Source organism: Dermacentor andersoni, chromosome 7 (assembly GCF_023375885.2).
Source record: "Dermacentor andersoni chromosome 7, qqDerAnde1_hic_scaffold, whole genome shotgun sequence".
In the NCBI taxonomy this organism is placed as follows: Eukaryota; Metazoa; Arthropoda; class Arachnida; order Ixodida; family Ixodidae; genus Dermacentor; species Dermacentor andersoni.
In genome coordinates this window covers 125,152,652-125,166,758 of record NC_092820.1, presented here as the reverse complement: position 1 = coordinate 125,166,758, position 14,107 = coordinate 125,152,652, and the positions used below count along the sequence as shown (strand labels likewise).

Genomic DNA, 14,107 nt, shown 5'->3' with positions numbered 1-14,107 from the left:
ACTCCTCGATCGGAGGGCGGGCAACTTGAACTGCGCTAGAGGTGCGCGGACGCTTCAGAACGCATTTTCTCTTAAGATAACTATATTATTCGCATGAGACAAGCGTTTCTCGGTTTCTCGGATGGTATTTCAACAGTCCACGTTGACTTAATATTAACCTTTAGTGTCCCTTTAAGCTTATATGTTTATGACCCCTACCTAGGCTATCGACACTTGGACTACTTGTTCGTAGACGATTTCTTATACTAAGGCGTTGTCGATGCTCGCCTGCACATTCTCGGCATTGCCCCATTACCTGTCCGTGACACTTATCCTCCATGTTAACTACTATAAGGTTCGGTTCATCGCACATATCCAGCAATGGAGAACCATTGTAATCAGAATTACCGTCTAAATCATGCATTTGCACATTCATATGTACCTCCTACTAACGACCAACGCCAAATTTTCCTCTGGTAATTCTTGCAGAAAACTCCACAATCCAAAGGTGGCCACCGACACATGGTCTCCCTCCGAGCGGTGCGCCGTTGTCATCTCGGAGGCCATGATTCGAACCTCTCGGAACGTATTGGATGCGGTTGGATGTGATGCGTACTCGGAAGCGTACAACGGGCGTCTTTTTGTAGTGCTCAGAGATAACTAATGCGCCAATACCGGCAATTCTTTATTCTCGCGCCTCTGATACTCAAGGAATGTCCGTGTCTTTCCAGAGACTCATGACGTCGCTTCCATGCGTCTTGAGTGCAATTCGTTTTTTCATCCGTGCGATTTGTTCGGGCGAAAAATGGTTCTTCCAGTCACCAACGATTCCCTTACGGATGTGATCTTTCGTTGGCGGCTGCTTGATGGAGTCGCCAGGACCTTCCCTCGTCGACCTCGTTGCTTCCGTCAACGTTTCATCCGGAAGTGCCTCGAGTTCCAATGGCCAGTTCCTGAACTGCTCGTTGATGCCCTTCATGTTCTGGAAGCTGGTCAGCTCGACTACATTATCGAGAACACTTGGCTGTTCCCTCATCTCGTTGCCGTACTCTTCTTTGCCGAGGAAGTCGGCGATCCTCGAGATCCAACCAGCAGTGTCCTTCTTGACGTCTTCGTACGTTAGAAAAAGCACGTTGGGGTCACCACGGTGCTCGTACCAGGACAGGAGGTGGTCGAAGTAGTCGCCGAAATCGACCTCGCCGCGGACAAACATGTCCAGGAACTGGTCGAACGTGCCGTCCTGGAAGCCATATCTCGGCCGGCACTTCATGTGGTGATAGAAGGAGACGCAGCAATCGTACGGGTTCCGCGCGACGTAGATGTACTTCGATTTCGCGGAGTACGGCTGCAAGTGGAACGGTAGGTGGGTCTTGATGATTCCCGGTCGCTGAATGGACATCGCACCCTCGGCTCCCGAAATCTCGAGGAACGCCATCGTCTTTTGACATTCTGTTACGCTGGGAAGCCCACCGGCGCCGCCCGTGTAGATGCTGTAAACGATGAATTGCAACCAGGTTGTTCCGCATTTGGGGTAACCGACGATAAAGACGTCTTCGTCAGTGGGCTTGTAAGAAAAGGCGGACCGCAGGCTCTTCTCCGTAAAGGTCTTGGTAACGTACAGACCGTCTACTACGTGGTAGATGTCCTGCGCTGTAGATCTTGTTTGCGCCTGTGGGTGAGAAAGAAACACACTTTCGCGTAAGCAAAATAAAACGCAGTTTAGATGAGCTAACGGGCAATGAAGCCAGCGAATGTATCAAGGAAATTAGCTGTGGTTTTGAATAAAGTGTTGAAATAAAACAAAGAAAAAAGCGAAGTGGTAGAATATGAAAAGACCTCTTGCCGCCGGTGTAAGGTCAACCAACTGCTTCCGAAGTCTGCGTGACTCTATAGACGCACCCACGGTGGCGGCGGCTTCTGTGCTAACTTTGTTGCGTGTTTATGTGCAAACGCTAAACGCAACCCTTCGAGTGCTAGCCATTGCCGCTGGCGGCTGTGGCGATGTGCAGAATTCATTCGACCGCAGGTGTCGCGTATATTTAGGGCGTACACAAGTAGCCAAAGAAGTGGCCTTTTTGTAGTGATTTTGGACTCTCGCTAAGGATTTTCTGCTTCATCATGTATGTACATTCATTCTACTTCAAATAACTTTATTCATTTCATTCATTATGTATTTCTCAGTTTTCTTACTTGCCAGGACGTAGTTGTGGCACTTGGTAGCAGTTGTGCCTTCTTTTCTTAGCTTTTCGTGCTTTTTTGTCCCTGCCTTGTACTTTTGCTCTACTTTATTTTGTGTGCGCGTGTGCGTGTGCGTGTGCTTGTGCTTGTGTGTGTGTGAGCGTTTAGACCACCTGACGAAGCGTTTGTGTTCACTTCAGCTGCAAAACTTTGTTCGCGAGCTATACGTAGTTGCAGAGGCTTGATACACCTACGTTAGGGTTAGTACAAATCTATATCTTTAGTAACACTGACTTTCATGTCACATGTAGGCATAATACGATGTACATCTCTCTGTCGTGGCGTTAAGAGTGTGTGTTTACCATGTTTCTAAGAATTCTTCTTGCTCTTTATGTTATTTTCACTTTTATGTACGCGTCATTCCTGCTATGATATGTCGCATATTGTGGGCTCAATATATACAGTTAATTTCCCATATACATTCGTGGTTTAATTGTCGCACGGCTTCATTTAATTGCTGCTAACGAGAAAACTGAGCCCTTGAGTTCGCCATATACTCTTTCTCGAATACTATTTAAACTACCGAGTCTACGCAGTCATACTATCGCGTCGAAACGAAGCACGAAAACGAGAATACGAAAATAACAGTGTTTGACGCTCCAAAGCAATTCTCCAGATAAGAGAGGCGTAGCAGTTGAGTGTGAACTATTAGAAAGTCGACAGTTCATGCGCGTGGCTCTCTCCAACGTCTACACAAAGCCCGTTACACCGGCTACATAGAACTCAATCCCCAACCAAACGTGGCCGCTGTGGGTGGGAGTCCAACCTACGACCTCGCGCTCGGCAGCAGATCGCCATAACTACTCAGCCACCGCGGCTGGTTTTTCAGTCTTTATATCTAAATATGCTTCAAACTCTATTATTACAGCACTTTCGGGTGTTTCTGGAGTGCTCTCGCGGAGCGGTCTGCATTTGGCACGTAGAAATCGAGCGCTCATAACATATACTGTAGCATCGTGCTAATAACGGCTGGAACCATTTTTCCTTTCGCGAAACTTCATCACGCTTGCGACCGTCTGCAGGACTGATTTTCCATATTCAACGGAGCGAGACGTAACTTCGGGGGAGTCGTTTGTGGCTAATGACAACCAGCGCGTCACTCGACTGGTCGAGTCACGATTGGTCGCTAATGGTTGAGACTGGTCACGTCGAATTAACGTTCGACTAGTTCAAGCAGAGCGCCGCGCACCAGCTCAGAGCGGTCGGGGAAGCTCTCACCTTCGAGCTTATCTCACCTCTGAGAGAAGCTGACGGTTAGGCTTGGCATGCTTCCCTTGGCACGAATGCCAAGAGGCGAACTCGATCGCTCATTCACACAGGCAGAAATGGAAGTGGCATTGGGAAAGCTCACTCGAAACACATCCTCAGGTAGAGACCGCATAAACAACAAAATATTTCGCAACCTAAGCAAGAAGCCGGCAGAACACCTAAACACAATCAGCGAAATCTGGGCAAGTGGAACAATACCAGCAATCTGGAAGCACGTGAAGGTTGTCATGGTCCCTAAGCCAAACAAGCCACTGGGCATAGAAAACATGCGACCCATGGGCCTAACGTCATGCGCAGGCAAGCGTTCGAGCATATGGTTCTTAACAGACTAACTCCATACATGGAAGAAAACGGGTACATGCCCGACACTATGTGTGGATTTCGCCCCCACTTATCGACTTAAGACATCTTGATGCAACTGGAGGAGGACGTCATTGATCATCTAGGTGAGCATAGCAATAATAATACGAACGTAATACGAACTATATAAAGAAATTGAACGCCGAAAAAAGTTATTTGAAACATTCATTAAATCGAAAGATCCACACGTCCTGAAAACCTACAAGCAGCTTCGAAATAAAACAAACTCTAATATGAAGAAGGCTAAACGCGAGTACTATCAGAATAAGTTCACCGCAGCTGCAAACAATCCTTCACTGCTTTGGAAAACATTTCGAGAATTATTGACGGGCAACAAAACGAACTGTCCTCAGTCAATAGTTATCGACGGGATAACATTATCAGGGGAATGCCTAGCCAACAAGTTTAACTCGCATTTCCAGGTTTCTGCTGCGCAGTGTAGCGATGCTCCTGTGGGCCGATGTGAAGCATACAAAAGATGTTCTGATATGCCCACTATATTCCTGTACCCAACAAGCCCAGCAGATATAGCAGACGTCATATCTACATTAAAGAATAACTGCGCATGCGGAGCGGACGAAATAAGTACAAAGCCTATAAAGAGTGTAGCGCAAGTAATATGTCACCCGCTTTCGCATATCTGCAACCTCATCTTATCGACTGGTGAATTTCCCGTGCTCATGAAAATTGCGAGAGTAGTGGCACTGCATAAGGGGCGTGCGTTAGATAACCTCAATAATTTCAGACCCATCTCAGTTCTTCCTATCTTTTCTAAAATCCCTGAACGCATTTTAAATAAAAGAATAGTTGGGCACTTGACAAAAAACAAAGCAATAGTACCAGCACAATTCGGGTTTCAGAAACAAAAGTCTACTGAGCAAGCGCTTTTGCATGCGAAAGACCACTTAATTAAGAACTTTGAAAAACAGACTTACACTATTGGAGTGTTTTTGGATTTCCGAAAGGCTTTTGACTCTATTAATCACGATATTTTGCTTCGAAAGTTACCCTGGTATGGCATAAGAGGTGTAGCATATACTTTAATTAAGAGCTATCTCAGCTCCCGTAAACAGTTTGTTAGCCTAAAAGATTCTAAGTCCCAACTTCTTGATTTAAACTGCGGTGTTCCTCAGGGCTCAATCCTAGGCCCAACTTTGTTTCCTCTCTATATCAATGATATTGTTAACATCCCAAACACACCGTGCATAACTCTGTATGCAGATGTCACCAGCGTTTTCTTCTCTGATCATAACATACAAGAAGCATTTAACGTAGCCAATAGATGGATGGGGGACCTCAACTGTTGGCTAAATTCAAATAGAATACAACTGAACTGCGAAAAAACAAAGTACGTCATATTTAGACCAAGAGGAAAGCAGCTGATGGGTCACTACGAGTTAAATTTTGGGGGGCGCATTATAGAAAATACGAAGTGCGTAAAATTTTTAGGCGTATGGTTTAACGAAAACCTGTATTGGTCCATTCATGTGGAGACCCTCAGAGCCGACATTCGTAGAGCGACGGGAATGATTAACATGTTAAAGCATCTTATTCCAATGAATTTAAAGAAACAGCTATATTACACACTAATACACTCTCGTCTACACTATTCTCTTCTGGTCTGGGGAACTACTACCAAAACTAACCTTATGTCACTATATAGGCTGCAAAAAAGAGCCGTAAGGGCAGTTTGTAACCTACCTGTTCTTGCACACACTAAACCGTTTTTTGATAAGCTTGGCATACTCCATATAGACCACCTATTTTTGCTTAAGCTATCGCTCGAGGCGTTCCGTCTCCGTCAGGCTGATCACATACAGTTTAATCAGACCTTCGCCACCAAAGAAACTCCGTATAATCTCAGACATGACCCAATCTCTATACCGCTTACTCGCATGAACTACGGGAAACAGGCATTACACTTTCAAATATCAACCTTACTAAACAATAATCCCACAATTCTGGAACAATTACAAACCACGAAATCAAGCTTGAGGTTCAAGAAATCTGTTTAAACGTATTTTCTTCGCTGCTTTATTGTATAACTTCCTTATGTACTGCAATGTTACTGTTTTGTTTTCCTTTTTAACGTGTTCTGATTGAGATTCGAATTGTTAATCGTTTTTTATATGTTATCATATTTCGAAAATTGTAACACTTGTTGTGCTGTTGTTTGCTTCAGAGTGTCAACATGCTTTGGGTGCTGCAGCCTTTGTCAGGCAAGAATATTGCCTTTTGCTGCAGCCCCTGAGACAGCTGTATGTCTCAAACAACAAATAAATGAAAATGAAAAGAGCGCAAGCCTTGTCATGGACGTGAAAGGAGCCTTTGGCTATGTCTCTCACGAGGCAGTGCTGAAGAATCTCCAGGACACGCACTGTGGCGAAAGCACATACCGCTACATACGAAACTTACTCACCAGCAGAACAGCGAGAGTTGCCCTGGGCAGCCTGAAATCGGAGAAGTTTGAAATGGCGAAAAAAGGAACTCCTCAAGGCTCTGTCATCTTTCCTCCCCCTTTTAACATACCCATGCACAAACTACCAAATGTATTGAAGGAATACAGCGGATAGGGCACGCCCTCTATTCAGGCGACATTACCATATGGACGACAGGCGGATCCTTTGGAACTCAACAGGATGCTCTTCAAGAAGTGATGGATTGGACAGAAATCTATCTCGAGGCTTGCGGGCTCGCCTGCGCACCAGAAAAAAAATCAGAGATTCTCATACTAAAAGCGAGAACCAGAGGAAAACCACCAGAAGGTTAAATCCCAGGACCAGAACTGTGCCTGAATGGAATGCAAATCCCTATAGTAGAGTGGCTCAGAATCCTCGTCCTACGTATAAACAAGGACACATCGGGCGCCGCCACCCTACCCAAACGTCATGCACGTAGAACACCTGGTACGATGGGTAGCAAACAGAAGACATGGTTTGAAAGAACAAGGCATAGTCCAGAATCATTCTAGTCCTCATCATCAGCAGAATCACCTTACTTAGACCTCAAGAGTGCGGAAATCGCAAAAGTGAAGGCCCTCATCCGGAAGGCTATGAAGATTGCTATAGGAACTTTCGAACGCGACTCCACAAAACGACTACTCCGCCTAGGTCTCCACAAAACCTGGGAAGAGTTAGTCGAAGCGCACAAAGTCAAACAACTTTAACGTCTGAAACTCACTGAAACGGGAAGGTCAAGACTCAGAAGATTAGCATATACTTAAGGCATGCAATGGCGCGCCGAGAAGAGGATAATCCCAGAGACAATTCAAGAGTACATCTCTGTAGCCCCCCTTCCAACAAATATGCATCCAATCCACTATGAAGGTAGAAGAAAAGCCAGAATAGAGACTTTCCGAAAAACCTACGGCCGAAGTCCGGACACGCGATATACCGATGCAGTGAAATACTCTGAAACTCCAGCGCATGCTATCAGCGTTGTTGACATCAAGGGAAAAGAGAGTTCGGCAGCTGGCATCTTAACCAGAGAAATAGATACTGCAGAAGAGACAGCAATAGCCCTGGCCATCTCAACCTGCGGCGAGGGAGCAATGATGCTAACTGATTCGCAAGCGACTTGCCGAAATTTCCAGAAAGGGACAATATCCAGGCAAGCCCTGCAAATCCTCACAACGATGGTAAAAAAGTACCTGCCAGATATATACAGCGTTTGGACTGCAGGACACGAGTCCCTGCTGGGAAAGGAGGCAGCCGACGCCTCTGGCCGAACTCACGTTCAACAGGCTTTCTCTCAGGACGCACTAAGGAGGAACGATGAAGTCCGGAAATAATACACCGATATTTTGTAACACTACAGGCTAGACAGAAGAACTTATTCGCCACCTCCCCCCAGCCTACCTAGGCAAGAAGCAGTAACACTTAGGAAATTGCAAGCCAATACCTACGTCCACGGTATCTTATCGCACCGAATTTCACCATCTGAGCTCTGATACATCTGCAACTACTGCGCTGCCCCAGACACCCTATGTCATGTGGTATAGAGATGTGTATGAAAACATGGCACAGTAGACATCCAAACACTAACTGAGGAGTTGTGGGAAGCCAAGCTAGCAGACCCGGACCCGAAAAAACAACGCCGCCTGATGGAACGGGCATGGTAGATGGCTATGGCCCGCGGCTGCCTGGAATAAGGAGGCCGCCCACCCAGAGCGCACACTGTCCTTGCTCATAAAAAAGTTTATTCTCCCCCTCTCTTTGCAATGCTGCAAATCGTGCTGAAGAGTGGTAGGAAACAGCCGAGTATATATAAAAAAAAAACATCTGCAAGCCGCACACGCCTTTCCACAAGAGCTAAGGTGGGACAGAGGCGTAATTTAATTACAGAGTCGTACTTCGGAGGCCATAATGCTTGAATAGCGGCAGTTTAGACTACCATCTGATATCGAAATTTCAATCTCAGTGGCTAGGATGCTGCGTTGCTGAGGACTAGCCCGTCTGTTCAATCCCCGCTCCGGTAGGTCGCATTCCGGTGCGAACGGAATGCAAAAAACGCTCGTGTACAGCGGATTGGGTGTACGTTGAAGAAAACACAGGTGGTTAAAATGAATCCGCAGCCTTCCACTACGACGTCCCTCATAACCTACTCTGCAGTATCGGGACGTTACCTGAAAAAAGAAAAAAAAAAGGTAATTTGCACTGAGAATACGTTTAAGTTTATCGCTGGAAAATTGTGACAATCATCTGCGCAGTTTATGCTACAGCTATGCACGGCACTTTCTTCCTCCATTTTCTGCGATACAGACTACCTGTGAGAGAGAGAGAGAGAGAGAGAGAGAGAGAGAGAGAGAGAGACAACTTCATGTAGTCGCCTGCAGAACGACACCATGACTAAATGGCGTCGTAACGCGGGCCCTGACGTCTTCTCAGCGGGTGGTCTCTACTCAACTCCAGCGCGTGTTACTCCCGCGGTCGGTCACCCTGAGGGGCAACGTTCCGTCGGTTTCGCTCGGCCTTTGTCTTTCAAGAGCCGCCGAGACCTGCTGGACGGCCCAGGTTTGGCTTTCGTGGTCGTAGCATTCCGCCGCAGCCGCGAGTCGCGGCGGAATCGTTGTACTTGTCGTAGCCTCATTGGGGAACTTGGTGCAATCCCATAGGATGTGCGTCAGGGTGGCCCTCTCCCGCTGGCACACGCGGCACACATCACTCACATATAATTTAGGGTATGGATGAGTCATTAACACTGGGGTGGGTAAAGAACCAGTTTGCAATTGTCTGAACAGCACCGCCTCCGCACGGCTCAGCCCCGGGTGCGGGGGTGGGAAAGTCCTTCGAGCCAGGCGGTGGAACTGTGTGAGTTCGTTGAACGTTGTCATGCGATCCTTGGCACTACATCACGTTGGACGGTCGGTTGCAGCGGCGCGGTTGGTTAGCGCTCGCGCCACTGCGTGTGCCGTCTCGTTGTGGTTATCGTGCTTCTCGGATGCATCGTTGCCCGCGTGCGCCGGGAACCACTTGATTCTAACATACCGATTCTGTCGTTGCAGGTCAGCCGAGCACAGAACGCGCACAGCCTCACCACGCACTTTGCCCTTTGCATAATTCCGCACTGCACTTCGCGAATCGCACAACACTGTCTGGCACCCGGGGTCGGCAATGGCCAGGGCAATGGCCACCTCCTCCGCCTGACACGCCTCGCGGAGCCGTAAGCTCGCCGCTGCCCTGGTCGCGCCGGACGACGCCTCGATGACGGTAGCTGCGAACGCCGCGCAGTCTCCCTGGTATTCTGCCGCATCCACGAACCTTGCGTGCTCGTCCTTGGCGTGAAAGTCGATGAGGGCCACCTGTCTACCTGTCTAATTGTCTAATACATGCAAGTCTAATCTGTGCACCATACAGAGCGTGCAGACCCAAGCACTGCGGACACGTCATGGCCTCCCGAGATGTTCATCGATAGCAGCAACGATTGTCATCGCACAGAGGCACCCGGTCACTAAACGTACAGCCGTTGAGACGCTTATGACACAAATTCGACACCTTTATTTATCGCTGTATCACCGCATCGTTTTATGATTCGTTCGCCAACGCGGCGACCACGAGCTTCATTCTATGTTACTGCGACTAGTCACAAGGACTCATTGCGCTCAAACTTCAAACCTGTGAAGCGCCCAATATATGTGCGCTGTGGTGTCTCCGAACACCTCAATAAGTTTGCCTCTTAGTTCCTGGGATCGCGTTAAGAAGGCAGGCCTGTCATCGCTGGCCCTAAAGCCGTTGCCTGCACTTCTCCTGAATAGCTCTATTTTTTGACCGTGTACGCATTTTCAAACACAGTTCCACGTGCTCCAACTGCTCTTTACCAGAACAGTGGTTTCGCAGGGCGCCATTTCTTTTGTGTTAAAGCTTTCTCGCATTACGACATCACAAGAGCAACGAAACTGCATTGACTTTGAAAAAAAAAAAAGAACTTTTTGTTACGTCTTCCTTAAAATGACAATAGCACGTACACAGACGAACACAGGCGCCTGTGTTCGTCTTCCTTTCTGTTGTGCCGTCCCATTGCGCTATATTTCAAGACGCTTCACATGTCAAGACAAACTTTGTGGAAGTTGCTCACTTCGTTGGCACCCTTTGCAGCGCCTTCTCCTGACAAAGAATCCATTCTTCAAAGAAGACAGCTGTCCAGCACAAGATGACCTGCAAAACAATATTTGTTGGGCCTTTACAACTCTCGTTAAGTCTTCATGTAACTTTGCACCCGCGCGAGTGGATGCCCGATTATTCATGCAGTGACGTGTTTTATCGCACCCTTCTGCACCTTCAAACAATCCTCGCGATAACCGCATCAATCGTGTGCGACTTTGCTCATCTTTCTTTCTCTTTTCACGTGTCACTACATTGGCTTCCTGTATGAATGAATTGCATCCCGTCTGTTTGCATATAGATTCTCCTTCCGCAAAAAACATGACAAACCTCGGGCACAGGTATCGCGGCGTCGCAAATTAATTTTTCACTGCAACCGCGCAGTAATATTTCAGTAATATTTTCACGGAGGCCAAGACAAAAAGACATTTTGCTGTCGTCCTGAGATGACGAAGAAGTAGAAATATCGGGCAGGTTATGATGCCACATCGGTTGACGTTTGCCTCTCCGTTCGCTTGTAATTCGTGAATAATTGTAAATAGGCAGTCTTTCGCAAAAAGGTAATAAACAGACTGGGGCTAATAACACGCATTACGACAGTGAATTGTCCAACAACGCCAGGTTTCACTAAGTTGAGGCGTCTAAACATGTTCTTTCGTCTTGCACGAAAAAGCTTAATACCGCAAGCGCTTCAAAAAAAAAAAACAATGTACAAGCTATGAGCGTGTGCAAGCTTACTGTCAACATACACAACACATGTAGGCATGCAGGTAACATGGCAAATTACTCATCAGATTTGGATATCGACCTGGAGGGGTACCGCATTTCTAGCCACTGAGACACAACGCAAGTACTTCCACGAGCACCTCAATACCAACTAGTCTATATTTAAAAGCCTCGACAAACACAACTTGCCGCATTTTACGCACTTGTTGAACTGCAACAATCCGCCTGTACACAGTTGTTTCCCGCAGCAACGCGTGCCTTAGACAATCATACGCGAAAATTACGGCTGCACAACTTCAAGTGGGCTATCGGACCACGCCGGCAACAATTAAGCACCCGTTATCCCCACGTAACCGTCGTTACCTCCGAACCGATTCGTTGAGAAAGCACGTTTCATCGCTTACCGGCGGCAGGTCGGTAGGCGCAGATGAGCGTTGCTTTATGAGATCGCTAACCCCTTATCGCACAATTTCCTTTTTACGTTGGCAGCTGCGACGGGCGTGCTTTGTGAACGGCCCAATTGGGACCCATGTATGGAAGTTCGCACCTGTGCATCCACTGAACACACGTCTGTTGTCGACTACAGCGATTGTACGACCGCATTTAGCTTGGTGAATACGGTTTTCTTTTTCGCAAGGTTTTCATTAAAAATCCGCACATACCCAGGGGGGGGGGGAATAAATGTTCATTCAAAAACGGGCGAGATTCAGTGTTTCATATCCAGTGACCGAAGTTGGACAAACGGTTGGTTTGGAAAACGATTCTGTCAACACAGCAGCACGATACTCTACCCATTACACCATGAACTACTTAATGATCTAAGTGGTCGACAAAACGGTTGTTTATGGTTCTCAAGTGATGTACGTTTCATCACTGCTGCATTTCGCTTTCCCTTCATTATCAGATTATCCTGGTGGGTGCTTCAGTAGGCTCTTTTCTTCATTTATGCATGCATCCAGGTTTCCATATTGATTTAACTTGGGTATGAGTTGCTGTCCAACTTATATCAAGTTATTACTCACCTCTTCATTAAAAAACACAATTCCCGATTTCTGTATGCTTACTTAAGGCCTAGATTCGCCGATGCATTGCCACAGATAATGGCAAATTTGCAAATCTCTTGCATTGTCCGCTAGTAGCACTATGCCGTCCCTATACGTCAGCCCACAGAATTTCTGTTGCACCTTTTGCCAGTTACGGATGTAAGACCAACGAAAACCTACTTCATTCTTTTCCAATCATTTTTTCTAAGCTCTTAACATAAGGCGTGAACAACAATGGAGGCACAGGGCATCCTTGTTTTAATCCTCGGTGAATTTCCAGAACTGCGTTGCAGTTTCGGCCTTCTAGTACAATTTGCAATGAGTTGTGTTTCTATACCTCTATCAGCATCACCGCGAAGTCGTAATCTATCCCCTCGTGTTAGAGAATATTCGATAACAATTCCCTGTCTACGTTGTCGTATAAGCTCCCTTAAAAGCTAAAAATGCTATCTATGAAGGTCTATTCTGATCTATTGAAATATCTATTCACTGAGCTATTACAGCAAATAATATGATCTAAGCTTCTGCCAGGTCTGAAACTATGTTATAGCTGTCGCAGGACATTTCTTTCCCCACTCATTTTGACAACTCCAATTTTATGGCTTGCATTGTTATCGTATATATCACTGACGTTATACTGTAAATGGTCTATACTAACTCGTCCTTTCGTTATCTCCTTTGCCTTTGTAGATGCCATTACGCCTTCGAAACTGAACTTTCTTCAGTTTAATCGCTTGCTCTGTAGCACTAGTCAGCAGTGCGTTGCTCTTTGGGCCCAGCTGCTTGAATAGCAGTATTGAGATTTCATCTACTCCTGCTGCCGTGTTATTAGGGATATCTTCTTCTGCTGTTCTCCAGTAAAAGATTTCTGCATTAAATTTTGATCTCGCAGGCTTCTCTGTTGCTGGATCTGGTTAAGTCTGGACTACGCTCTCGTTCGTGCCGAAGTTATTCCTAATAACGTCTATGATGCGCCGCAACGCATCGTCTCCTTCGAAGATGTTACAGTCTTCATCCTTTATAGCCGTTTGCGAATATTTAGTTGGAGCTCCGAATGCTCTTGCGTGGTTCCGGAATCCTTTTGGTGCGCCTTTGTTTCTTTTGCGAATCTCACGCACCCAACGTTCAGTTGTGCACTTAATTTTGTCTTGCACGAGCGAACTCGCCCCCCTTTTCTTTTCTCGATACTTGTTCCATCGAAAGAGTAGCTTTTATTTTGCTCCCAACCTTTTGGCGTCTCTATGATCCCTAGATACCTGCTTACGCTCTCACGTGGCTTGAGTTGTTTACTTTTTCCACCACCTGCGTGGCTTCGTCTTTCCACTCCCACAATTCTTTAGCTTTGTTTGTCTTAACTCCAGCTGCATAATCCCTACCAGTTCACTGCATTCGCAGGCTGCTGTAGGAAGCGCCTCCACTTTCTTGTCTGTGCGTTCTGCGATATCTTCTTTTTACTTTTCATTAGCTTTAGCGCATTCTGCTGCTTTTGGTTCCTGTCCTCCGTTGGCATCTCCCAAATATTAAGCTTATATGTTTATGAACACTGCCTAGGTTATTGTTACTTGGAGTTGTTGTTCGTAGACGATTTCTGAGATTAAGGCGTAGTCGATGCTTGCCTGCGTATTCCCACCATTGCCCCGTTACCTGCCCGTGACAGTTTTTCCCCATGTTGACTACCATAAAGTTCTGTTCATCGCACAGGGCTAGCAATAGAGAACCATTGTGATTAGTACATCCGTCTAAATCATGCATGTCTGCATTCATATATACCTCGTACTAACCACTAGCGCCAAAGGTAATTTTTGCAGCAACCTCAACAATCCAAAGGTGGCCGCCGACCGGAGGCCTCCGAGCTGTGCGCCGTAGCCATCTCGGAGGCCATTATTCGAACCT

General features: G+C 46.6%; 2 protein-coding genes across 4 annotated transcripts in view; one reads left to right on the top strand and one right to left on the bottom strand.

The window, feature by feature from the left end:
- Positions 1–14,107, top strand: part of LOC126533863 (maleylacetoacetate isomerase-like) — a 72,001-nt gene that overhangs the window by 49,719 nt on the left and 8,175 nt on the right. The window lies entirely within an intron of this gene.
- On the bottom strand, positions 660–13,882 carry LOC129385546 (sulfotransferase 1C2-like). The gene is made up of 5 exons (XM_055072191.1): positions 13,859–13,882; positions 10,420–10,499; positions 6,448–6,543; positions 6,266–6,296; positions 660–1,648 (listed from the first exon to the last, which is right to left on the bottom strand). The coding sequence occupies exons 1-5, from the start codon at positions 13,880–13,882 to the stop codon at positions 686–688; spliced, it is 1,194 nt and encodes a 397-aa protein (XP_054928166.1). The 3' UTR covers positions 660–685.

Coding starts and splice junctions, on each gene's coding strand:
- LOC129385546 (XM_055072191.1), bottom strand. CDS start 13,882: ATGGGGAAAAACTGTCACGGGCAG. Junction 6,544..10,419: donor CTGCAAAGGGTGCCAACGAA/GTGAGCAACTTC, acceptor TCTGGTGCGCAG/GCGAGCCCGCAAGCCTCGAG. Junction 6,297..6,447: donor ATCCGCCTGTCGTCCATATG/GTAATGTCGCCT, acceptor CTCCGATTTCAG/GCTGCCCAGGGCAACTCTCG.